The 27,539-nt window shown below is 41.9% G+C and overlaps 1 protein-coding gene across 4 annotated transcripts; it reads left to right on the top strand.

Moving 5' to 3' along the window:
- ZNF18 (zinc finger protein 18) lies at positions 1-26,699 on the top strand. Of its 4 annotated transcripts, XM_036269746.1 has the most exons (7): positions 1-12; positions 4,755-5,038; positions 6,522-6,711; positions 7,130-7,221; positions 19,258-19,342; positions 20,048-20,155; positions 25,424-26,699. In XM_036269746.1, exons 2-7 carry the CDS (start codon positions 4,886-4,888, stop codon positions 26,206-26,208), a joined length of 1,413 nt encoding a protein of 470 aa, XP_036125639.1. In that variant the 5' UTR covers positions 1-12; positions 4,755-4,885; the 3' UTR covers positions 26,209-26,699. The 4 variants fall into 4 exon arrangements, with proteins under 4 accessions (XP_036125639.1, XP_036125636.1, XP_036125638.1 ...); XM_036269743.1 differs by lacking the exon at positions 1-12 and having other exon boundaries at positions 4,755-5,275; positions 7,133-7,221; XM_036269745.1 differs by lacking the exon at positions 1-12 and having other exon boundaries at positions 4,755-5,275; positions 19,264-19,342.
- Positions 26,700-27,539: the final 840 nt, after the last annotated feature.

Genomic DNA, 27,539 nt, shown 5'->3' with positions numbered 1-27,539 from the left:
TAAAATCTCAAAGTAAGATTGAGGATTTGTCTCTTTAGGCCTGATATTAAGTGTATACACATTTAGGATTCTTTTGTGTGCTAGATAATTCGACCCATTTATCATAATGAAATGTCCCCCTTTTCCTCTTTATCTTGAAGTCTCTTGGTCAGATATTAATATAGCCATACCAGCTTTCATGTGTTTGATAGTTGCATAGAATGTGTTTTTCCCACCATTTTATTTCCAACCTGTATCTTTATATGTAAAGTATCTCTTGCAGACAGTACATGATTGGGTCTTGCTTTTTTAAAATCTGACCATTTCTATTGTATAATTCAAGCGTTTAGTACATTTACATTTAATGTAATTATTGATATGGTTGTGTGTTAGTCTACCATGTTGTCTTTTTTCCATTGATCTTGTTTTTATTCTTCTCTTGACCCATTCATATCACATTTTGGGTTATTGAATGTTTTTTACTATTCCTTTTTGGCTTTTTAGCTATACTTCTTTTTATATTTCTACAGTTCAGCTAACATTATCTATCTATAAATTATCAAAGTTTATTTTAACTTGTCAAAATCTACTTTAATGTTTTACCACTTTACACTTCACAGTTCACATTTCTCATTTCCTGCCTTGCCTCTCACTTATACCTTTACACTTCCCATTTTCACCACCACTCACTTCCCACTTTTTATTTCTCAATTATCAGTTCATAAATGTAATAACCTAACAACAGACTGATTGCATTTACCCCCTCCTTTCTACTATTTTAATATCTTCCACTTATGTTCTATTTGTACTGTTATTTTTGCTTTTAACAGTCACTTGCCTTTTAAGGAAGTTAGAATAAATAAAAGCATGGTACTTTATATTTATTTATCATATATTTACCATTTTTGGAGATTTTTATTCCTTTCCATAGATATGAGTTTCCCTTCAACTGGAAGAATGTCCTTTAGCATTTCTCATAGTACAAGTCAGTGGGGGAAAATTCACCTACCTTATTTATCGGAAAAATGTCTTTATTTTAATTTTTGTTTTTGAAAGATTATTTTTTGGATGTGGAATTCTGAGGTCAGGGTTCTTTTTCTAGAATTTGCATTTGGTTCTTTTTTATAATTTCTATTTCTTTGTGGAAAGTCCTTATCTCTTCTTTCATTCAGACTACATTTTTCTTTAGGTCCTCAGGTCATTTTGGGGTTGGTTTCCCTTGACTGCTTTTTGTCTTGACTTTTCCCATTTCTTTTTTTTTTCTCTCTTTTTTGATTTATTTATTTTTGTTACAGATGTTTCTCCTTTTTCCCCTACAGACACCCTCCTCCTAATCCCATCCCCCACTCACACCATTGTTGTCTATGTCCATTGGTTATGCATACATGCATGTAGGTTCTTTGGTTTATCTCATCCCTTCCCACCCCACCTCCTCTGAGATTTGTCAGTCTGAACCATACTCCTTTCTATATCTTGGTCTATTTTGTTCATCAGCTTATTTTGTTCATTATATTCTGCAAATAAATAAGACCATGTGGTATTTGTCTTTCTCTGATTCGCTTATTTCACTTAGCATAATACTCTCCAAGTCCCTCCATGTCATCTCAAAGGATAAGAGATCTTTCTTACAGCTGCATAGTATTTTATTGTGTATATGTACCACAGTTTTTTTATCCACTCATCTACTGATGGACACATGGGCTGTTTCCAGATCTTAGCAATTGTAAATAGTGCTGCTATGAACATAGGGGTACATACATTCTTTCTGATTTATGTTTCAGGCTTCTTAGGATATATTTCTAGGAGTGGGATCACTGGATTAAATGGCAGTTCAATTTTTAATTTTTTGAGGAAACACCATATTGTTTTCCATAGTGGCTGCACCAGTCTGCATTCCCACCAGCAGTGTACTAAAAGTCCCCTTTTCTCCACACCCTCACCAACACTTGTTGTTTGATAATTTGTTCATGGCAGTCATTCTGGCAGGTGTGACATGATACCTCATAGTTGTTTTAATTTGTATCTTTCTGATGATTAGTGATATTGAGCACATTTTCATATGTCTCTTGGCCATTTGTATGTCCTGTTTGGGGAAGTGTCTATTTAGGTCTTCTGCCCATTTTTTTTTTTAATCCTCACCTGAGGACATTTTTCCATTTTTTGTTCAGATAGAGTGGGAGGGTGAGAGAGGAAGAGAAAGAGAGAGAGAAACATCGACATGAAAGGGACACATTGAGTGGCTGCCACCTGCACAACCCAACCAGGGCCGGGGACAAACTGCAACTGAGGTATGTGCCCTTCGCGGGAACCAAACCCGGGTCTCTCCGGACCGCAGGCCAACGCTCTAACCACTGACCCAAACTGACCAGGATGCTCTGCCCATTTTTTATTTGGGTTCTTTTTCTTCCTTTTGTTGAGTTGTATGAGTACTTTATATATTTTGGAAATTAACCCTTTATCTGCTGTATCATTGGCTGTTATGCTCTCCCATATAGTGGGTTCCCTTTCCATTTTGATGCTTCTTTCTTTTGCCATGCAGAAGCTTTTTAGTTTGATGTAGTCCATTTACTAATTTTTTCCTTTGTTTCTTTGCCTTAGGCATTGTATCAGTGAAAATTTGCTGCATGTGATATGTGAAATTTTGTTGCCTACATTTTCTTCTAGGATTTTTATGGATTCATGAGTTACATTTAAGCCTTTTATTCATTTTGAGTTTATTCTTGTGTAAGGTGTAAGTTGGTGCTCTAGTTTCATTTTTTTTGCATGTAGCTGTCCAATTTTCCCAACACCATTAATTAAAGAGGCTGTCTTTCTTTATTGTATGCTCTTGCCACCTTTGCCAAATATTAATTGGGCATAATGTCTTGGGTCAATTTCCGTGTTCTCTGTGACTTTTCCTGTTTCTTTATATGTCTAGTAATTTTGGATTGCATCCTAGATATTGTGGATAGCACGTTGTTGATGCTAAGAATTCTGTTATCTTCCTCTGATGAGTGTTGACTTTTGTTCTAGCTGGCAGTTCAGTTACTGACTAATCACTCTTGGCTTGTGTTGGATTGGTTTTATACCTTGTTAAGGCATATCGTTGGAAAGCCCAAGGTATTTCTCAAGTTCCTCTGACCAGATCAGACTAGACCAGTAAACGGAGTCATCTCTGTGGATCTTGTTGAGGCTTGGCTTTGGCATTTAAGGGCAGGTTTAGAGCAGGTCTTACTCTAGCATATGGTCTTTATTTTGAAAATGTGGCCTTTCTGGTATCTCAGGATACCTTGGGTGTTAATGAAGGCAGAGGTCTCTCCACTATCAGTGGTCAAAAACTCCCATGTCTCTCATCACTGATTGGTCTTTTGTTTCTCTCTTTTGCTCTTAATCTGGTAGTAACTACTGTCTTGTTAACCCTTGTATAGTTTCACTCTGCTGGTGAGCAGTCTAACCTTTGGCCAGGGCTCTCAGGGAAACCCCGCCCAGACTTCTGCCTTCACCCCCATAGCTCCCTCCTCTCCATTGCCCTGTTCTTTAGATTCCAGACACTCCAGTGGCTCCAAATTCTGATCTCTGCCTCCTCAGTTTAGTTTTTCAATGAGATTAATGATTTCTGCTTGAGCTCCAGCTTCTTTTCCTTGGGAAATTGTCCCCATGCTGACAGCCAGGATATTTATGGGGTTCACCTCATGAGTTTTTCTTCTCTCAGGGATTTAATTCTTGCCTGCCTGTTATCCAGTGCTTGAAAACAGTTGCCTGATAAGTTTTCTCAGGCTTTGTAGTTATTTACAATGGGTGGGCTAGTGTATATACTGCCATTTACTCTGATATTTACTTCACTCGTTCCTTTTTTGTTCTTATGGGAAATTTTTTCCCCTTTTTTTGCTTTTTAAATGATTTTGTCATGTAGGATGAACTGTTTGGGTGAAGTGGTCAGGAGGAGGACATTTGTTTTTATATGTGAAGAAAAAGCATCTATCAAAACTAGAGTGTTGTGCTGATCTCTAATTAAGTCAAATACCCAAGTGACTGGGTGTCTTTTGGTTGTTGTGGTTAGTGTTATAGAGAGTGATGACCTCTAGGTCTTTCATAACATATAAGGATTGACCCAATAATCAATCCATTATTAGGATTACATGCAAGAAAGCTAACTAGATATAACATTTAATTGATTGGCCATTTAATATTTTTCTTTTTACCATCTTAATTGCTATCTTCTAAATTTTGATACCATTCACCATAATATTACTTGGTTCAAGTTTGTAGGAATGTTTTTGAGGTAGTTAGTATTTATTATAAACCTTTAAGCCCAAGGCTGAAAATGTGAGTGGTTTTTTATAAATTCCCATGGCACTCAAAAGAGGTCACTTAGAAATTTCATTGCACCTTTTGGCGAAGAGTTAATTTGTTCTCTTCAACCTCATATTTACTGGGGAAGCATCTGATGATCTCAGCATTATGTCTTTGTTCAGCTTTATTTTTTAGTCTGCTGATGTGGATACAGACATGGAAGTGTTTTTGCAGAAGAGCTGTTTACCTGGAAATGCACAGTGAAAATGCTTCATGTGGTGCATTTTATTTTTCTACTTGGGCTGGACATTTGAAGACCAAGAAGAAATGTTATAAAATGGTCAGGGTGATGGTGACTGTTTAGATATGTATGAATGGTTTGCTTTGTGGCTTCACGTTTACAATCTTGCAAAATAAAATAGGGTATCCATTGATTTGAAAAGATCCATGGTTGACTCCTAGGCTTCTTAGGTAGAGTATGTGAATTTTTTCTTTCTGAAAAGGTGTCCCTGTCTTCTGTATAGCACGACCTCACTGCCTCACTTGTCCCTGTGAGAGGCTCTGTGAAGACCTGCTTCTCCCAAAGACAACTTCATCCCGGAAGAACTTCACCTAAAAGGACTTGCCAGGCCAGATGATGCCCGTTGAGCTGGGGCAGGCCCTCATCCTGCTGCCACCACTGGCAAAGGCCGAGGACTCAGCATTCTCTGGACCAGATGCTGCCACTCGAGGGGAGCCCTCCAGCCCCGAGACTGCACACCAGCTTTTCAGGCAGTTTCGTTACCAGGTGATGTCTGGGCCCCAGGAAACCCTCAGACAACTTCGGAAGCTCTGTTTCCAGTGGCTGCAGCCAGAGGTTCACACCAAGGAGCAGATCCTAGAGATCCTCATGTTGGAGCAGTTCCTGACCATCCTGCCTGGGGAGATTCAGATGTGGGTGCGGAAACAGCGTCCAGGCAGTGGAGAGGAGGCGGTGACCCTTGTGGAAAGCTTGAAGGGAGATCCCCAGAGGCTGTGGCAGTGGGTAAGCAGAGGGTATTAGGATCTGTTAGTGAAGCACAGGGTTCTTCTGCAGTCTTATCAGGTGTGCAGTCTTTTTTCTGATCCAAATATGTGGAGTTTTCTACACTAACAACCATTCTCCAGTCCTCTGATACCAACCGGGTGTCCTACAAATCAGTTCAGTTCTGACACTGAATATCAGGGGTTGACTCAGATCCCACAGGATAAGGGTCAGTCTCAAAGATGGCTCCCATTTCACAAACCAATTATAAGTCTCAAGGGCCATCCATACTTGTAACCTGCTAGCTATAAATTTGGAAGTTCCCAAAATCATATCCTCGGATAATTTGCTAGAATGACTCATAGAAGTCAGGAAAACACTTCACTTACATTTACCAGTTTATTTTACAGGATATCACTCAGGAACAGACAGTTGGAGGAGATGGGGTCACATAGAGCTTCCATGCCTTCTCCAGGCCACCCACTTCCATGTGCTCGCCACCTCAGAAGCTCCCAGAACCCCATAGTTTAGGTGTTTTTATGGAGGTTTCGTTATTTAGGCATGATTGATTTATTGTTGGCCACTGGTGATTGAAAACTTCCGGCCCCTCACGCCTTCCCCAGAGGTTGAGGGATGGGGCTGACATTTCCAACTCTCTGCTCACCTGGTTGGCTCCTCTGGTGACCAGCCTCTATCCTCAGGGCCCCCCAAGAATCACCTCATTAGCATAAACTCAGATATGTTTGAAAGAGGCTCATTATAAATAACAAAAATCACTCCTGTCCTTCAGGGAATTCCAAGGGTTTTAGGAGCTCTGTACCAGGAACCAGGGAAAAAGACCAAATCTATTTTTCTTATTACACCACATCAGTGTATCCCAAACCTCACCTAATTCTAAGATTCCCTGTGACTCTCAACACTTTTTAGCCATTAGGGATTGAGGATAAAGCCTCCCATGCCATTCCATATTTAGGCTAGAATGTTTGAGAAGCTGTTTGAAAAACACCTGAGTTTTAACTGGTGGAAACTGTCCCGTAGAAACACAGAGTTAGTGGTTATGTCTTGAAGGCGCCAGCCCTGGTTCCAGCCTCAGCTTCTGGCCTCTCTCAGGGTGTTTCCCCTCAGTGGTTCCTGCTGTACTAGCAATAAAAGCTGCGTTTCTCTTTTCTTACTTCCTGTCCCTAAGGCCTGTCTTATGATCTGTTGTAGAAGCTTTAGGAAACCCTCCCTCTGGATCTTTCAGTAATTAGTACTATGTGGTCCCCAGATCAGCATCCACGTTTTAGGACAGGACATTGTATCCAAGAAGGCGGAATCTGCAAGCTGCCGGGTGGGGGAAGTGGAGGCCCATCGTGAAGTGATGCCTCAGGAGCTGGGACTGCAGAATTCTCCCTCTGGGCCCGGGGAGCCACTGAGCCACATGGTGAAGGAGGAGTCTGACCCGGAACAAGAGTTAGGTGAGGCGGTTTTCCAGGTGGCGTGTGGTGCTCTCTTGGAGAAATCTGGGGATTGCGGCTGTAGGCCTGAGAGTGGTTGAAAATGATAATGCTGCCCAGATTGAGGTACCTCTAGAAAGTTCAGAAACAGGTAGTCCTACGTGAATTGCTCTGATTCGGATATTCAAAGCCCATACTTGACACACTCCGTGACTGGGCTGGACCTTTGGGATTTTGGTTTTGGAGAAGGAGGTGGGAGAAAATATGGGCAAGACTGTTTGGAAGGCTGGAGGGAGCTGCAGTTTTTAGTCAGTACAATTCTTGAAATCGTAGATGGTGAAACAGATATCAGTCCTAATGTGTGAAGATTTCATCTGTACCCTCTGGGGACTGGTGAGGAGAACATCTGATTCTTCAGACTTCCTGTTTCTCACTTCAGCAGTGGTTGCTTCCCAGCTTCCTGCCCAACCCGAGGACAGGCTCATCAGGGACCAGGACTTCGGAGCCTCGCTTCTCCACGCAGCGCCGCAGGTGAGCTGGGTCCCCTGCCTCTCTTACCCTGAACCACGGTTCGAGGGCGTGTTTGTAGTGAGGAGGATGGAAAGGGGGAGAAGTCTCAAGTGGAGTAGAGAGGAAGGCCTAGCGAGGATAACAAGAATGACAACTGGGGGATGAGACCCGGGTTTCACTATATGTTTTAAGACAGAATGTTTCCTAATTGTCATCTTGAGTATGGAATCCGGCCTGGAAGAAGGTGCTCTGAAGAGGCAATCTTGTCTCTCCCTTTATTATTACCTTTGGGTCTTGCTAAGAAAGACCGTTTCATTTCCTGGTTGAAGTTTTTCACAGCTCTGTGGAGGTAGAATCAACAAGCAATAAACTGCACGTGTTCAACGTGTACAGCTTAGCAAGTTTTTTGACATACATACATACAAACATGAAACTGACCACAAGCACAATAATAAACATCTGTCACTTCCAGAGGTCACCTTTCCCTCCCGCCTACCCCTCTGCACTCCCCTGGTTCTGACGCAACTACTGATCTGTTTTCTGTACCCATACATTGGTTTGCATTTGCTAGAATTTTGTATAAAATAGAGCCATGCTGTATATACGCTTATCTTTGTTTTGCATATAATGTATCTTTCTTGGTTGATTTTTTAAATATTTTCTCACTAGTTTTGAACAATTTGACTATGATATGCCTTGGAATTGTTTTCTTCATGTTTCTTGTGCTTGGGTTTATTCAACTTCGTGGGTCTGTGGGCTTACAGTTTTCATCAAATTTGGAAAATTTTTGGCCATTATTTCTTGAACTGTTTTTCTTGTCTTTCTTCCTTTTTTCTTCTTTTGAGGAGAATAATACACATGTGGGACGTGTGTGATGATAACGTATATACAAATGTCAGATCTCTGTAAGGCGTCCTACAGCTCTTTTTCTTTCTCTAATTTCTGTTTGGGCGGGTAGCTTCTATTTTAATGTCTTCACGTTCATTGATCGTCAGTGTCTCATTGGCTGTTAATCCCTTCTCAGATGTATTTTTAATCTCTAGAAGTTTGAATTGAGCTGTATTATATCTTCTGTGTGTGTACTTACTATGTTCAGTCTTTCCTCCACATTCTTGAACATATGGAATATGGTTATAACATCTGTATTAATGGCCCTGTCTACTAATTTATCACCTGTGTCAGGTTTGATGGATGAATTGATCTCCTTCCTCATTACGAGTTGTGTTTTCCTGCTTCTTTGTATGCCCAGTAATCTTTGATGGCATATCACTCGTTGTGAATTTTACCTTGCTGGGGACTAGATATTTCTGTATTCCTATAAATGTTCCTGAGCTCTGTTCTGGGGTATGGCTAGGCTGCTTGGATAGTTTGGTATATGACATAGAGAAGCTTTTAGTGTAGGGCTCATTTTTCCCCACTACTGCGGCAATACCCTCTGAGAACTCTACCTGGTGCTCCTTGATAGACCAGGTTCTCCCCTGTGGCTCTGGAAATGTGAGATATTTTCAGCCCTGTGCAAGCTCTAGAACTTTTCCCTCTGCTTCTGTTATGTGGTTCTTTTCTGGACTCGAGGGGGGCCCTTTGCAGATCTCTGGAGCTCTCTTAGTGCAGTCCCCCTGCCCTGCACTTCTGCCCTAAAATTCCCTCAAGCTTCTTCTGCTCAACTCGGGGCCACCTGGCTCTGCCGGGTTCCCCTCTCTGCTGCTCTGATGTTCTTTAGGCAGTGAGGGTGGGCAACTGTAGGACTCACCTAACTTGTTTCCCACTTTCAGGGCTCTCACTTCTGCTCTGTCAATGTGCAGTGTCTGAAAACTATTGTTCCGGATATTTTGTCTCTTTTTTCACTTGATTCAGACACAAAGGAAAATCCAGTCCCTGTTACTCCATCTTGGCTGTAAACAGAACGCTCTGGGACAGGTTTCCCTTGATAATGCAGTTAAACATTCTGAAAAGTTACATTTGATAAAGTTTTCCAGAAACCTGTACACCTGAACCAAAACATTGTTTCCAAACTTTGGGGCACCCTTCTTGGGATTTGCCTGTGAGGTAATACAGAGAGCAGGCAAAGACAGGGAAGTCCACAGGTGGTGCTTAACGTGGGGCTGAAGATGAGCCTGGGCATCAGTGTGCCAGGCTCCAAGGTTCAGAAACTGGATACCAGCTTTGCAGTTCACCCCGGGGAAAGGGATGGGGCGGGGGCAGGGAAGGGATATACCTTTCCAGTGACTCAAGGGTGACTTCTTGCTTTCAGGGTACCCAGAAAGCAAATTGCTAGGCAGGAGATTGCTTGGTAAAAAAAATTGGGTATTCTCTCAGATATTTCAAGCAGACTTGGAGGATTATTGTTTATTCTATAGTAAGTACAATGTATCCCTATGAAAAGTATGTATAATTTATTAACACATTTTAACTAGTAGAATTAAACATTAACTCTATGTGACATAACAACATTAACCATGACCTGTTCTGGATAGCTTAGAGTCAAAAGATTTGAAATGCTCACCAGCAGCATTGTGTGTGTGTGTGTTAAATTCCCTCAACCTGATCAACAGCCACTCAACCTAAACATAAAAATCATTGCTACTCAAATCCTAATACTCCCTCCCCCAAACTAACAAAAACTCTTTGCATCAGAAGGACCTTGACATTTAATGGAATCCTTTGTAAGTGAAGGGATTTTTTTAATTATAAGTAATCGCTTTCCCTAATCTTTCCTAAATTAGGAGCTTGGGGAATAATTCCAGAATAATGAAGTAGTGTCCCTACACAGTGGCACTTCATTATTAGAAACTGTGATCAAGTTAGAACCTCCCATACATTTGGGGGTGCTTTTACTTCCCTTCCTGTGTTTCCACATTCTGGGAAAAGAACACAATTCAAAGAACTTTGTGGAAGTTAGTTGTGGTAATGTCTTAGAAACCCACAAGATGGTGCTGTTTCCACACAAAATCGAAATTATTTCTCCATCTAATCTCCAATTTCTACCCTTCAGAATAGGAATTTAGATTTTTCCTCTTCTTTTAAAAAAGAAAAAAAGAAAGATGGCTGAACTTTGTGTCTTGCCCCCCCTTTTTAATTTTTTTTCTTTATTGATTTTAAAGAGAGAGCGAAACCTTGATGAGAGGGAATATCGATTGGCCACCACTTGCATGCCCCCCACTGGGGATTTGGTCCACAACCCAGGCATGTGCCCTGACCTGGAATTGAATTGGTGACCTCTTGGTGCATGGTTTGATGTTCAACCACTGAGGGCAAGCCTTTTTCTTTTTAAATCCTAGCCTGAGGATATGTTAATTGATTTTAGTTTTTTTTTAGAGAGAGGGATGGCGGGGGGGGGGGGGGGGGAGAGGGCAAGAGAGAGAGAAAGAAAGTGAGAAACCTCGATGTGATAGAGAAACATCAATAAGTTGGCTCCCATATGGTTTCACCCGGAGATCAAACTCACAACCTAACTGTGTGCCCTGACTGGGAACTGAACCCGCAACCTTCAGTGTACAGGATGATGCTCCAAAGAACTCAGCCACACTGGCCAGGGTGGGTGTCTTGCCTCTAAAGTAAGGGGTTTTATTCAAGCATCCCTAGCTGCTTGGCAATTTTCTGAGTAAGTCAGTGGTACACCGTTTAGAGATTCCTGAAGTGTTTTCTGGTTTTTGAAAGATTGGAGGTTTTGGGTGGCTGTATTCTTTTTTCTCTTGTACTATACTTGGTGGCTACTGCTTGGTGCCTATGGATCAGGATCTGTATCCCGCAAGCCAGACAGCCAGTCAGATATCACAGTGCTTACTATCCCAGCCTTTTCTCTGCCAGTGCTGACACAGGCTCTGTTCTCATTGAAGACAGCTCCTGTAGTGGGCAGTGTTTGCTCATGGTGGCTATTTTTAGGAGGTTTTTAAAGTAGCTTCATTCACAAAAGATCAACAAAATAAGCTGTCAACAATTTCTACTTTAAAAATTAAAAAAAAAAAATGACTCCCCAGCCAGTGGCGGGACCTGGGGCACCAGAGAAGCCTGTGCGATGCAGCAGCTCACAAGAGTGGTGGGAAACGAGCCCGAGAGGGACTGGTGCTATCCAGCTGCCCACCCACGGGACCTGCCGAGTGCAGGGGCACCAGAGAGGCCTGTGCGACCCAGCAGGGACTGTGAGACCAGTTACCCGCAGGACCTGCGGGGTGCTGAAGCACCAGAGAGGCCTGTGCAAACCAGCATCCCATAACATAGGCATAGAGCTGGGTCCCCAAAGGGACTGTGCGATCCAGTTACCCACAGGACCTACAAGGTGCGGGGGCACCAGAGAGGCCTATGAGACCCAGCTGCGCACAAGATAGGCGTAGAGGATGTGAAAATGGAGGCGGAGTGAATGGGAGCTACACAGATGATCTCCCAGGACCAAACGGGAATTACAACTAAAATAAAGACAAATCCTTGGGAAAAAGCAACAGAAAAGCAGCAGGACAGGACCACATAACCAGGGACACTGGTAGGATCTGCAGAGATGCAAGAGGCTGGTGGGCTGGGAGTCCACAGACAGCAGCAGTCTTAACTGTGAGCAGTGTCCTTGGGGAATGAAAACCAAGCCCACTCCACAGCACAGAGGGCTGGGACAGAGCACGAAAATAGCCACAGCCACTCACCTGGGGGCTATTTCAGAGGGAGGGCTGACTGGGCTGGAACTCTGTGGGGACACCCAGAATTTGGAGGGCACACAGAGTTTTTGCTGAATTGCAGCCACAAAGGATGGTGGCCAGTGTGCTCCTTTCTCGAGCTATGGGGAAAAGCAGCAGCACCTCCCCCTTGGAGATTCAGCCTTTCCCAGGTGAGGCAAAGAAATGCAAATTGAGGTTCATTAATAACCAGCATCTATCCCACCCTCTGAAAATCCTCTTATGCAGAAAATCAGGGCTACATTTTAAGGCACTGGGTAACAGACTACGAGCCACCAAGAAAAAGCTAGAGGATAACCAAATCTTTCTTGGGCTTGCAAATCTACCCAGGAAAGTAAGACTTAACAGTGGTGGTTAACTTGGGCCCACCCAGGCTCATCCAAACCCAGTAAAAGGAACCACAAACAGCACACTACCAACACCTACAGGGAAAATTTGGCAGGCTCCAAAATCCACTGAGATAGTAAAAATGGTGACGCAAAGAAACAAATAAAAAATGAAAGAACAAGAGAACTCTATCGAAGATGAGATCAATGAAATGCAGCTCAGCAAATTATCAGAGGTAGAGTTCAGAGCCATGATCTTGAGGAAGCTCAACATCATGAGTGAGGACATCAGCACCATGAGTAAAGACATAGAAACATTGAAAACCAATCAAGTGGAAATGAAGAATCACATAGCAGAAATAAAGAACACATTGGAAGGACTACACACAAGAGTAGAGGAAGCTGAGCACTGGATCAATGAGTTAGAAGACAGGGTAAAAAAAATCAAACAATCAGAAAACCAAAAGGAAAAAACAATTAAAAAACAGGAAGACAGCTTAAGAGAGCTGTGGGATAACTGGAAATGTAATAACATTCACATCAAAGGAGTCCCCAAAGAGGAAGAAAATGGGCAAGGGTTAGAGAAGATATTTGAAGAAATAGTGACAGAAAACCTTCCTAACTTGGGGAAGGAAGAAGGCATTCAAGTTCAAGAAGCACAGAGAGCCCCAAGTAAGAAGAACCCAAACAGGCCCACACCAAGACACATAGTAATTAAAATGCCAAAAATTAAAGACAAAGAGAGAATCCTAAAGGCAGCAAGAGATAGGCAATAGGTTACCTACAAAGGACCCCATAAAGCTCTCAGCTGACTTCTCAACAGAAACCCTACAGGCCAGAAGGGAGTGGCATGAAGTAATGAAGGTCATAAACAACAAGGATCTGAATCTAAGACTACTCTATCCAGCAAGGCTATCATTCAAAATAGATCAAATAAAGAGCTTCCCAGGCACAAAAAAAAAAAAAAAAAGGCTAAGGGAATACATTAGCACCAAACCAGCACTGCAAGATATGTTAAAAGGACTGCTGTAATTAGTAGAAGAAATAGGAAGAAAAATAGAACCACACTAAACAAAAATGGCAATAAATAAGTACATATCAATTATCACCTTAAATGTGAATGGTTTGAATGTTCTGATAAAAGGGCACAGAGTAGTTGACTGGATAAGAAAGCATGATTCACATATATGTGGTTTACAAGAGACCCACCTCACAAAAAAGACTCACATAGGTTGAAAGTGAAGGGATGGAAAAAAAATCTTTCAAGCAAACGGAAAGGAAAAAAACCCTGGGGTAGCAATACTCATATCTGATAAAATAGATTTCAAAATGAAGGCCATAACTAGAGACAAAGAAGGCCACTACATAACATTGAAAGGATCTATCCAATGGGAAGTTATAACCTTGGTAAACATATATGCACCTAATATAGGAGCACCAACATATATTAAAAATCTTCTAGAGGACTTCAAAGGAGAAATCAACAGCAATACAATCATAGCAGGGGACTTCAACCCCCTGCTGACATCACTGGATAGATCATCTAGACAAAAAATTAACAAGGAAACACACTCTAAATGAAGCGCTAGGTCAAATGGATTTAATAGATATCTACAGAGAATCACTCGCCAAAACTGCAGAATTCACATTCTTCTCAAGTGCACATTGGACATTCTCAAAGATAGACCACATGTTAGGGCACAAACTAAGTCTCTACAAGTTCAAGGAGATTGAAATCATATCAATCATCTTCTCAGATCACAATGACATGCAACTAGAAATCAATTGCAATAAGAACATGCAAAGACATTTGAAAACATGGAGGCTAAATAGCATGTTTTTGAGCAATGAATATGTTACCTTGGAGATTAAGGAAGAAATTAGAAATTTCCTGGAAACCAATGAAAATGAACACACAACAACACAAAATATTTGGGATACAGCAAAAGCAGTTCTGAGAGGGAAATTCATAGCACTACAGGCCTTCCTCAAGAAACAAAATAAAAAATTCTAATAGACTACCTAACCTCGCAACTTCAAGAACTAGAAAGCAAACAAAGAGAAAACCCCAGAGCAAGTAGAAGGAAGGAAATAGTAAAGATCAGAGCAGAAATAAATGACATGAAGACCAAAAAAACAATTCAAAGGATCAATGAAACAAAGAGCTGGTTCTTTGAAAAGATCAACTAGATTGATGGACCCTTAGCTAGACTCACCAAGAAACAAAGAGAGAGAACCCAAACGCACAAAATCAGAAATGAAAGAGAAATACAATGGATTGTTAACAAATATTAAGAACAATTATATGGCAACAAATTCGACAATCCAAGTGAAATGGACAAAGTTCTAGAAACACTTAGTCTCCCAAAACCGAACTGGGAAGAGGTAGAAACTTGAACAGACCAATAACAACTAAGGAAATTGAAGAGATAATCAAGACTCTCTCAGAAAACAAAAGCCCAGGCCCAGAGAGCTACACGGGGGAATTTTACTGAACATTCAAAAAACCAATACCCATTCTCCTCAAACTATTTCAAAAAATTCAAGAAGAAGGAAGACTTTCAAACTCATTTTATGAGGCCAGCATAATTCTAATTCCAAAATCAGAAAAAGACACTACAAAGAAAGAAAACTACAGGCCAATATCCCTGATGATCATAGATGCCAAAATCCTGAACAAAATACTAGCAAATTGAATCCAGCAATACATCAAAAAAATTATTCACCGTGACCAAGTGGGATTCATCCTAAGTATGCAAGGCTGGTACAATATTCACAAATCAATAAATGTCATACACCACATATACAAAATGAAAGATAAAAATCATATGATCATATCAACAGACGCTGAAAAAGCATTCAACAAAATCCAGCATCCATTTCTGATAGAAATGCTCAGCAATCTGGGAACAGAGGGATCATATCTTGACATAATAAAGGCCATATGTGAAAGACCTACAGCCAACATCATACTCAATGGGCAAAAACTAAGAGCATTTCCCTTAAGAACAGGAACAAGACAAGGAGGCCCACTTTTGCCACTCTTATTTAACATAGTACTGGAAGTCTTCACCACAGCAATCAGACAGGAAGAAAAAATAAAAGGGATCCAAATTGGAAAGGAGGAAGTGAAACTTTCATTATTCACAGATGACATGATACTATACTTAGAAAACCCCAAAGACTCCATCAAAAATTTACTAGACTTAATAAATGAATTTGGCAAAGTAGCAGAATACAAAATTAACGTCAAGAAATCAATGGCATTCTTATACACTAGTTCTGAACTCACAGAAAGAGAAAGTAAAAAAACAATCCCATTTACCATTGCGGCAAAAAATTAAGATACCTTGGAATAAACTTAGCCAAAAAAATAAAGGACCTATTCGCAGTAAAGTACAGGACATTAAAAAAACAAACAGACGAAGCCCTGTCCAGTTTGACTCAGCTGTTAGAGTGCTGGCCTGCAGTCTAAAGAGACCTGCTAAGGGCATGTACCTCGTTTGCAGTTTGTTCCCGGCCCAGGTTGGGTTGTATGGGGGGCAGATGCTCGATGTGTCCCTTTCACATCTATGTTTCTCTCTCTCTCCCCCTCCCACTCTATCTGAACAAAAAATAGAAAAAAATGTCCTCGGGTGAGGATAAAAAAAATAAAAAAATAAAAAAAGAAATAGAGGAAGATATAAAAAAGTGGAAGCACATACCTTGTTCATTGATTGGAAGAATTAACATCCTTAAAATGTCCATACTACCCAAAGCAACCTATAGAGTCAATGCAATCCCCATCAAAATACCATCGACATACTGCACAGAAATAGAACAAATACTTCAAATGTTCATACGGAACCAAAAACGACCTTGAATTGCCACAGCAATCTTGAAAGAGAAGAACAAAGTTGGAGGGATCACATTCCCAGATTTCAAGTTATACTACAAAGCCACTGTAATCAAAACAGCCTGGTACTGGCCCAAGAATAGGCATATAGACAAGTGGAACAGAACAGAGAACCCTGATATGGAATATGCTCCATTAATATTTGACAAAGGCAATATGCTCAATTAATATTTGCCAAAGGTGGCAAAAGCATACAGTGGAGTAAAGACAGCCTCTTTAATAAATGATGCTGGGAAAATTGGACAGCTACATGCAAAAAAATGAAACTAGACCATCAACTTACACCATACACAAGAATAAACTCAAAGTTGATAAAAGACTTAAATGTGACTCATGAATCCATAAAAATCCTAGAAGAAAATGTAGGCAACAAAATTTCAGACATCATATGCAGCAGAATTTTCACTGATACATCACCTAAGGTAACAGAAACAAAGGAGAAAATGAACACATGGGACTACATCAAACTCAAAAGCTTCTGCACAGCAAAAGAAACAACTACAAAAATGGAAAGGCAACCCACTGTACGGGAGACCATAATTGCCAATGATACATCAGATAAGGGGTTAATTTCCAAAATATATAGAGTGCTCATAAAGCTCAACAAAAGGAATACAAAGAACCCAATTACAAAATGGGCAGAGGAACTAAATAGACACCTCTCCAAATAGGACATACAAATGGCTAAGAGACACACGAAGAAATGCTCAACATCATTAATCATCAGAGAGGTGCAAATTAAAATAACAGTGAGATATCACCTCACACCTGTCAGAATGGCCTCCATGAACAAATCATCAAACAACAAGTGTTGGTGAGGGTGTGGAGAAAAGGGGAGTCTTGTACACTGCTAGTGGGAATGCAGACTGGTGCAGCCACTATGGAAAACACTATGGTGTTACCTCAAAAAATTAAAAATTGAACTTCCATTTGACCCAGTGATCCCACTTCTAGGAATATACCCTAAGGAGCTTGAAACACCCATCAGAAAGACTATATGTACCCCCATGTTCATAGCTGCACTATTTACAATAGCTAAGATCTGGAAACAACCGAATGTCCATCAGCAGACAAATGTATTAAAAAGCAGTGGTACATATACACAATGGAGTACTATGCAGTGGTAAGAAAGAAAGATCTCTTATCCTTTGAGATGACATGGGGGGACCTGGACAGCATTATCCTAAGCAAAACAAGCCAAACAGAAAAACAAATATCACATAATCTTACTTATTTGTGAATATAACAAACATAACAGTCCGAGGAATGGGGTAGTCCTAGAGACGTGGAAGTGGGGTACAGACTGATAATCCCCAGAAGAGGGATTGGTGGGGGAGAGATAAACCACAGAACTTATATGCATGTATGCATGAACAATGGACATGGACAACAAAGCCGGGGACAAGGCGGGGAGGGAGAGGGAGGGAGGTATCATTGGGGGGGAAAGGAGATACATCTGTAACAAATAAATTAATTAAAAAAGTTTTTTAAATGCACTGAATTAAGATATACATTAATATGGGGTTATAGTTAGTAATTAAATTCATAGTTAAATATATTAAGGTCACTCTTCACCTTTTCATTTTTTTCACCCTAAATATGTTTACTTCTTTCTTGCACTCCCTCCTCTCTCGTCCTTCCCTCCTTCCCTCCTTCCTTCCTTCCTTCCTTCCTTCCTTCCTTCCTTCCTTCCTTCCTTCCTTCCCCCTACCCTTCCCCTTAGTATCTGCTAGTTAAAAGACGTTACTTCTCTCTGATGTGCTAGGACTGAGAAGAGTATCTCTGAGTAGTATATTATTTGTATTAGGAAGATGACTTCATCTTTTTCTTCTATTTTCTGCTCCCTGTAGCCTAGCTAGCTTTTCATAACAATAATCCATGGCTATCAACTTTGGGGTTCCTGAAAGTGTACAGAATCCTTAATTCTCTCTGCAGACCCTGGAGTTAGTCTGGGAGGCCGAGTATCCCATGGAGTGCATAGGATAGTCATAACACTGAATATCATTTACTGAGGGCTTACTTGCTAAGAGCTGTGTATTTCACCCAGACGTATGCGTTGAGTGACTTACTCCGTCCTGGGCAGCGTCTTGGGGACTTGAAGAGTACAGTGGAGAGTCCTTTTTCATGGTGTTGTGTGCTATTGGAGCCAACTATTGATTAAATTCTTTTATGTGTGTGAGAACATTGGGTATTCTGTCATATACATAGTGTACATATACATAAATATTGAATAAACTGATAAATGCTGTGAATGAAGAGTGCAGTGTGCTCTGAAGACAGATGACACTTCATTATTTCTGTTAAGCCTCCCAAAAGTTTTTGAGTTCAGTACTATCATTATGTGAGGACTAAGGCCCAGAAATGTTAAGTAATTTACTCAAGATCACACTGCTAGGAAGTAGCAGAACTGGGACTTGAAACCCAGCATGTTTGACTCCAAAGACTGTGCTGTAAATCACTCTGCTGTGCAATCTGAGTTTCTAACAGTTTTCTTCTTGGTGGGGCGATTGAACTTTGAATTCACGAAAGTAGATCCTACTTAGATGGCATTGCCAGCTTTGAGTCTCCAGTCTTCAGGTCCATTGGCTAAGAAAGGCATGTTTTGGGGATCATCGAGGGGCACCTTCCTCTAGACAAGTCATCAGTTTCCCAGTCACTGGAAAGAAGACTGATGGATGTTAGACCCACACTGAGAACTGTCAGAGATCCCAGATGTGTGCGGCTGCAGCATCTCTCGCGCTCTGAGGCCTCCAGAGAGACCTCCAGCTCGGTTGACTTGACGCTTGCTTCTTCCCACTTTTTCACTGATTTTGCTTTTCCAACTGCAAATTAATTTTTTTCTTTTCTTTCTTGACTTTCCAGATTTTAATGAAATACTGGGACTATCAGGCTCCTACTGTTCAAAGACCTCTAAGTAGGCACTGGAAGGATTAAAGAAAGGGACAGTGTAGAGAGGGCTCCTGCTTTCTCTCTGTTCTCTGCTCTTAAATACAAGCAACTTAAAAATAATGCAGAACTTTTCCTTTGGCCTTTTTTCTTGAACCACCTCTCACGACTTCTTACATATGCTGATGGCCAGGCTCCTAAGGCACATTCCTTTCTTCTTAGCTTCCTGTAGGCAGGGAAGGCAGGTTCAAAGACCTTCGGTGAATTCACAGCATTGTGTTTTTTCTAGGAGCAGTGGCGGCACCTGGATACCACTCAGAAGGAGCAATACTGGGATCTCATGCTGGAGACCTATGGGAAAATGGTCTCAGGAGGTGAGGGTGTGGGTCAGCCTGATGGAAGGAGATGGAAAGACTGTTAAGCATTTTCTGTGTGCTCTTAGACATACCTGCTCTCTGTGAGGTTCTCTGGGTGAGAATATCATTAGCGGCACCCCTGGGAACTGGAGTGAGTTGGAGACAGTACTTACAGTAAGAACTTCCTCGCATTGAATGTATTCTGTGTGCCAGGAACTGTTACAGGTGCATTGCATACAGTAACTCCTTTAACCTATGAAATGGGTGATGCTATTCCCATTTATTTTTTATTGTTGGAAGTATAACAGATGTTCCTATTTTTTCCCCATTGACCCCATTTTTAAGGTGACAAAAGTGAGTGTCAGATCAAGTTACGTGCTCACTGTTACGTAGCTCATGTGCTGAGTTACGAAGGAACTCAGTCGTGCCTGGCTCTGAGTCCATGCTCTTTAATACTAACCACAGCCTCAACCAGCTGTGGGAGAGGTCTTAGTCATCAGGTGGCCTGACTCTCCCCGTCCAGACTCTGTGGTCTCCACCATGTATCCTGGTTATCCTGTGAGCACTGTCTGAGAAGCCCCACACATCCTCTGAGATGAGTTACCCCACGTGGTTTCGACGGCCTTCCTATTTCTTTTCACACTCAGAACATGCCTGTGACAAGCAGCTGGGCCCCTGTCCACCCAGTCCGTCAGGCCCACCTGTTCTCTCTCTCTGTTCCAGGCATTTCCAGTGCCAAGCCTGACCTGGCTAGTCCAGTAGACTATGGGGAAGGCCTGGCAGGACTGCCCCTGCATGTTGGCGAGAAGATCCCCAGAGCCACCTGCAGAGGTGAGCAGGCTTGCCCCGGGCAGAGCCTTCTCTGGTCTCCCACCGTTGACTTGAAGGTGGGGGTTTCCATTCCGCCGGTTCTGACTAGCCACGACATGGTTAGTGTGGACTGAAAATGGACGTCAGTTCTCCTTCCTCTCTGGCTGTGGGGCTGTTGAGACCCGTAGTTAATCGTGGAAGAAAGATCACACCTCGAATCTGCTGCCTTCAGTCTTATCTGTGCCAACTGTCTTTCTCAGAGAGAGTTAAGATTAGCACAGATTGAGACCAATACAGATATGGGTAGAATTCTATTACAAAAAAGATTACATAACAGTCATTTATTATCCTTCCTCTTGTGAGAGGGTTCAGAGTAATTAGACTTTTCTTATTCTGGTTATAGTGAATAGTAACCACCTTACCCTCAACAAAATAAAATAAGACAAACGCGAAAACATGTTTTAGCTAATTCTTTAATTTTTTCTTAATCTTCACCTCAGGATATTGTTCTTCATTTATTTTTAGATAGAATAGAAGGGAGGGAAGAAGAGGGGGAGAGAGAAAAAAACATCGATGTGAGAGACACATCGATTGGTTGCCTCCCGCATGTGAGAATTGAACCCTCAACCCTTCAGTGTGTGGGCCAGTGCTCTAACCACTGAACAACTGTCCAGGGCTATTTTAGCTCATCTTAACACACCTAACTTTCATTAAGTAGCACAAACAACAAATACTTCACATAAACCATGTGTTTAGGGCTGGGGAAGAAGAAATACAAACTTGTTCTGTTGTAAATAGCAGTCACCCTTTGCCTTCAACCTTCTTGTAAAATACTGCGGCTCTGTGAAACGTTCCTGTCAGACCTGCCTAGACACACGTGCTGTCACGTGTGCAGAGGCTCCCAGGGTCTCGGAGGAAGGGAGGACAGAGGGTGCGCACTGTGAGAAGGCTTTCCTTCTCCCCCCTGGGGCTAGTGGGGCCTTTCTCTTCGCTAATCACCGCAGACAGCATGCATCAGTGAGACATATGCTTTTAATTTTAAGCAACATATTTATCATAACACTATTTCACAAGGATTTCTTTGGAGCAGTACTTTTCAAACTGTATTTCATGACTAATCAGTGTATTGTGAAATCATTTAAAAAATGAAATGAAAAGATTAAATAGAAAATAGTAGAATGCAAATAGAAAATATTAGGTGTCAGGGTAGGTAGTGTTTCAGGAAATCTGTGTTCCAAAATTATGTGTGTATACTGTATTTCAACATAAACATTTCTTACTGGGGGTAGTAGACAAAAAAGCTTGAAAATACCGCTTTAGAGGTTGTTGCGGTAGGAATTTTGTTTTGACAGACTTTATTTTTTAGAGCAGTTTCATGTTCACAGCAAAATTGAGTGGAAGATGCAGAGATTTCCCACGCGCTCCTTTGCAGTAGGATTATGTGTGAGCTATAGCGCACTGTATCCCCAGCCATTCTTTTCTTTTCCTTCATCCCACGTGCTGCCAGGCCCTCACAGAGAGAACCACAGAGCCAGCCTGCCGCGGGAGGGGAACAGGTGCCCTGCGGGTTCTGAGAGAGGACGAGTGGAAGCGGGGCTGAGGAAGGGGCAGTGGGCAGGCAGGCCCCGGAGGCAGCATTCAGAGCGGAGGAACGTGGGAGGTTGATGGAGGGTCATGTGGAAACAGCAGTGGGAAGAGGGAAGGGGGCTGGTTCAGCCGGTCTGCCCGGTCTGACTCCACGGGCACAAAGCCCCAGGGGAGCGAGTTCACTGGATCACAGCGTGGGCGATCAGTTCCCGTTAAAACAGCGGAGGAGCACGCCTCCCAGTGCCGCGTTCACACGCCTCCCAGTGGCCCGTACACATGCCTCTCAGCAGAATCCCGAGGGATTAAAAAAAGTTGTTTTGAGAGATGATTCTTAAGTAGTTATCTGGAATAATGCTGCAAGAATAGTAAAAAGTTTTGAGAGAATATTTCATTAATATTAGATCTGTAAATATAGTCTGTCATTAAAAATAATTAAAATAGCCCTGACCGGTTTGGCTCAGCGGTTAGAGCATCGGCCTGCGGTCCGGAGAGACCCGGGTTCGGTTCCCGCTAAGGGCACGTACCTCGGTTGCAGTTTGTCCCCGGCCCTGGTTGGTTGTGCGGGTGGCAGCCACTCGATGTGTCCCTTTCATGTCGATGTTTCTCTCTCTCTCTGTTCCTCTCTCTCCCTCCCACTCTGTCTGAACAAAAAATGGAAAAAATGTCCTCAAGTGAGGATAAAAAATAATAATAATAAATAAATAATTAAAATAATGGGATCGGGATGTAAAAATAGATGCACAAATGGAACGGAAAAGGCAGCGTAGGGAAAGAAGCTGGTCTGTATAAGAATCTCACATGCGATGAGATTCTCACAGATCCGTGGGACAAGTTGCTCTTAAATGAGTAGTGTCAGGAAAAAAGACTTGGGAAAAGGAACTGGTTCAAATTTGATGTATGTCACATACCAAAATAAGTTGGAAATAGATGAAAAAGACATAACATGAAAATAATAAAGAAGAAAATGAATGGTTGACTCATGTCTGGATGAGGAAGGGGTTTTTTTCTACTTTTTAAAAATCTTCACTTGAGGATATATTTTTATTGATTTTTAGAGAGAGAGGAACAGATAGAGAGAGAAACTTCAATGTGAAAAAGAAACATCAATCCATTGCCTCCCGCACCGTGACTGGGGATTGAAACCGCAACCTTTTGGTTTATGGAACGATGCTCCAAACAACTGAACCACCCAGCCAGGGCAGAATGGGAAAGGTTTTTATCAGTATAAAGTCAGTGAAAAAAATCATTAAGGAAAAGATTAATAGACGTTAGTACATTTAAAAAGAAAGAAACCTCACACTTCTATATGTAAAAAATTAAGGCAACCAAATTGTTGAAAAATATTTTTTATGAACATGACAGATCAATAATTATTTTTCTTAGTATATAGTTAATACAAGTTGATAAGAAAAAGTGACTTTCCCAATAAGAAATGGATGGCAGTTTCGGAGTATGACATATAGCTCATAAATGTGAAAAAAATTTATCCTTTAAAAATTAAAACTTAAAATAATGAAAAACCACTTTTCACTGGTCTAAATGGAAGATATTTTTAAAATATACAATACTGAAGTATCGAACACTGTTCTCCACTCTGCCCAGCTTCTCATACCGGAGGGTGGCGCAGTCACTCTGGGAGTCAGGAAGTGTCAAGAGCCTTAATGACAACATTTATGCCTATTGACATAGTAATTCCACTTCGAGGAGCCTCCTTTAAGGTACTGATCAGAAATGTGGGTTAAAATTTATGGAGAACAATGCTTATCACTGCATTATTTATAGTGGCAAAAACACAACACATCGGATTTCCACAGTAGGAGAAGTCTGAAATATATGTTTATTATATGTGTTTATTATGACATCTGCATGATGGACCATTATTCAGCTTTTTAAAATATTTATAAAGGCTTCTTTAAAGACAAGAGAAAGTGTCTTTGCCATTTGAGAAGAATGTGTTCTAAGGCTGTGAATTAACAAGTTCAGGTCTACTTCTCTCACATGTTCCTGGGTCCCTAGCAGAAAATTTGAAAGACACTAATATAGGAAAGAGAAAGGTAAATAGCTTCATTAGATCTACAGGAATAAAGTAATTTATAAAAGCTGAAAATAAATTCTATCACCAAAAGAAAATCTTTACTGTAAGCATCATTAACTTGCAATGACCAAACACCTAAGTTATGTTGAGGAAAATAAAATTTCAAACATTACGTGAGTTAATGAAGCATAGATTCACTTTTATGCTGCTACAGCCTCACTGTACATTAAAACCATAGTAAAATGACATTGATGCATTTCATGAATTTCCGGGCTCCTTGTAAAGGGGAGAATCCATGTGAAATTGATAAAGACCACCATTTACCATTTAAATGCTACAAAGCCAGATATAGAACTGTGTACACAACCTATCAGTTGTCAGATGAAAGCATGTACATACACACATACTTATTGATTAAATAAAGACTGGCAGGAAATGTATACTCATGGTTGTTACCTCTGGGTTGTATGATTGAGGTTTATTTGGTTATCTTCTGTGTACATTTCAAATTACTTTTAGTGATCATGTTTATCTTTTACATATAATCAGATAAATACCAATCATTTTTTAAAGTAGCACTTTCATATAATACATTTGTTTTTCCTGGGTCTTAATAAATGCATGTAAAAATAGAGTTGCTATATGTCTCAGCAATTCCATTTCTGGGTATTTATCTTCAGAAAACAAAAACACGAATTCAAAAAGATATTTGCACCCTCATGTTCTTTGCAGCATTGTTTACAGCAGCCAGGATATGGAAGCAACCTAGGTTTCCACTGACAGATGAGTGGATAAAGAAGAGGGGATAAACACACACACAAAAAGACATAATGGATTGTTACTCAGCCTTAAAAAAGAATGAAATCTTGCCATTTGCAACAATATGGGTTGGACCTAGAGTATCCTGCTAAGTGAGACAAGTCAGAGAGAGAAAGACAAATACCATATGAAGTCATGGGAGTACAGTCTAGGGAATAGTGATTAACATTGCAATAACTACGTACAGTGACAGATGTTTACCAAACTTACTGTGGTGATCACTTTGTAAGGTATATCAATGTTGAATCACTATATTGTGCACCTGAAACTAATATAATGTATATCAATTATAATTTTTAAAAAAATGCATGCTGGCTCTGGCCGGTTTGGTTCAGCAGTTAGAGCATCAGCCTGCGGACCAAAGGGTCAAGGATTCAATTCTGGTTAAGGGCATGTGCCTTGATTGTAGTTTGGTCCCCAGCGCTGGTTGAGGTTGTGCGGAAGACAACCAATTGATGTGTGTCTCTCACATCACTGTTTCTCTCTCTCTCCCCGCCCACCCCTGTCTGAAGGTAAATGGAAAAATATCCTCGGGTGAGGGTTTACAAATAAATAAATAAATAATGCACGCTGCTTTTTTTTGGGGGGGGGGGTCAGTGCCCTCTGTGTGCCCTCCTCTGCTATCAGACCTTCTCATCAGGTCCAGAGCTGCATCAGTTCGCCTGGACCCCAGCACCAGGGAAGTGAGTGCCAGCCAGGGGCTCAGGGTGGATGGTGGTTTTCCTCCTCACTCACTGATGCCCTCTCAGTCAAAGAATTAATGCTCTGTGTTGACCCTTTCTTGGACATATGAACTAGAAAATAGGGCATACTACTTAATGAACTGTTTTAAATCTTTCTTCTTTCAGGAGATAGACAGGAGAATGACAAAGAGAACCTGAACTTGGAAAATTATAGGGACCAGGAACCTCCAGATGCCTCCTGTCTTGCCTCAGAAGGGGCACCTTCTCAGGCTTCCTTGAGTGGCCTCTTCACTGAGGACGAGCCGAGACACCTTGGAGAAGGAGAGACTCTCCCTGAGGCTCAGGAAAACCTTCAGGGCGAGGGAGCAGGGGGACAGTTCTCGCAAGAAAGGAGTTCTGGGAAACAACCAGGCCACCATCTGCCCAGTCCTCATCCAGGAGAGCTGTCCGTGCTGTGGCTTGAGGAGAAGAGAGAGGCCTCTTCTAAAGGGCAGCTGAGAGCCCCGATGGCCCAGAAACTGCCCACCTGCAGGGAGTGTGGGAAAACCTTCTACAGGAATTCTCAGCTTGTTTTCCACCAAAGAACGCACACCGGAGAGACGTACTTCCAGTGCCCCACCTGCAAGAAAGCCTTTCTGCGCAGCTCCGACTTCGTGAAGCACCAGCGGATCCACACGGGAGAGAAGCCCTGCAAGTGCGACTACTGCGGGAAAGGCTTCAGTGACTTCTCGGGACTGCGCCACCACGAGAAAATACACACAGGGGAGAAGCCCTACAAATGTCCCATCTGCGAGAAGAGCTTTATCCAGAGGTCAAACTTTAACAGACATCAGCGGGTTCACACCGGAGAGAAACCTTACAAATGTTCCCGCTGCGGGAAAAGTTTCAGCTGGAGTTCGAGCCTTGATAAACATCAGAGATCCCACTTGGGAAAGAAGGCCTTTCCATAGCCACATTCTCAGCCCGTTTCCACATCCTGGTTCATCTAAAACACGTAGCTCCTCCGGAGAAATGGCATCTCTCAGAGGATGTCCCTGCTCTCTCTTTTGTGCATGGATTAGAGAAGAGAGTTCCTGCAGTGGGTTGGGACTTGGAGCATATATCAGCCTGTGGATTAGATTTCACACTGCTTTAATTTCTTGCTTCTGCACCAGGAGAAGGACTAGTCTCTGTCTTTCACCTCCTCTCGTTTTGGGGGAAGAGATGGGAAAAGACTGTCGCTCGGAGATCCCATTTTAGAAGTGCTACCGGGGGGAGTTGAACTGGATTAGCCACAACTGCTGCTCATGGCAAGAACCTCAGATCAGCCCTTTCAAACTGGGGTTCCAGAGCAGGCCATCTGTTACAAAAGGGGGGACATAGAGGGCCAGTGAGCTCACGTGTGTTCTTTGTCACACTGGTGCAAAATTGATGTCACGTCCCTGTTTTAAATAAACTTAGTAGTCACTCCTGTCTTATTTGCGTCTGAAGTGTCCACTGTGTGTTAACTCAAACTCAAAGTGCATTTTCTCATAGGAGACCCTCAATGGTAGATCATCCCACACAAACCTGTCAAGTTCATCAACCAGCTGGATTGGCAGGAGGTGTCGGCCTGGTGCTGGGCATCTTGGTCTCGGGTGAGGCTGTGCCTGCTGTCCTCTCTCTGAGCCCACCACCCACTTGCTTGCACACCTCAAGCTGCCCTTCTTTCTCCTGGCGTCCCACTTAGGCTATTATTTTCCCATAGTGTTCTGTGCTTTAAAATTATCTTTATTAATTCATTTTGTTTGTAGGTGTTCGGAAGAAATCAATAGTATTGACTTAATGTATAGTCCTGTGTAGAGGTTTATTAACGCATATATCTAACCCGCCCTCTTGTCCTTGTCTTCAAAAGTTCCATGTTCCAAAGTGTCCTGCTCTCATAGTGAGACGTCTGCCTTTCTTCCGTCTCGATCTCCCCCTTGCCTGCTCTCCTTTAGTTCTTGGTGAAGGTCAGGAGGAGGATGCTAATGAGAAGGACAGCGCTGAAAACAGATTAGCCTGTAGGCAAGCAACTGCCAGTTGGCAAACAATGGGAAGTACCTCACTGGTGGATGAGAGGGGAGACGAAACTGAAGTTGGAATTCCTGGATTCCAGAGGCATTTTTAACTGCCTTATAGTGTGAAGGCGAGGAATAAGGCCTCTCTTTAGGGGATGCAGGAACCTCAGGGCAGAAAGCAGGAAAATCATGGAGGGACTGGCATTGAGATTCTGCATAGCAGAGATTCGTAGGATGGTGGGTTTTATGTTTTAAATCAGGAG

Source organism: Molossus molossus, unplaced genomic scaffold (genome assembly GCF_014108415.1).
Source record: "Molossus molossus isolate mMolMol1 unplaced genomic scaffold, mMolMol1.p scaffold_m16_p_19, whole genome shotgun sequence".
Taxonomy (NCBI): Eukaryota; Metazoa; Chordata; class Mammalia; order Chiroptera; family Molossidae; genus Molossus; species Molossus molossus.
The sequence above is the reverse complement of the archived record's forward strand: the minus strand, read 5'-3'. Positions and strand labels throughout refer to the sequence as shown.

What these genes read in the sequence shown, in the direction of transcription:
- ZNF18 (XM_036269742.1), top strand. Translation starts at nt 4,886, where the DNA reads ATGATGCCCGTTGAGCTGGGGCAGGCCCTCATCCTGCTGCCACCACTG. An exon ending in TGGGAAAATGGTCTCAGGAG is followed by an intron (nt 19,343 to 20,047) that starts GTGAGGGTGTGG and finishes TCTCTGTTCCAG; the next exon opens with GCATTTCCAGTGCCAAGCCT. An exon ending in CCCCAGAGCCACCTGCAGAG is followed by an intron (nt 20,156 to 25,423) that starts GTGAGCAGGCTT and finishes TTCTTCTTTCAG; the next exon opens with GAGATAGACAGGAGAATGAC.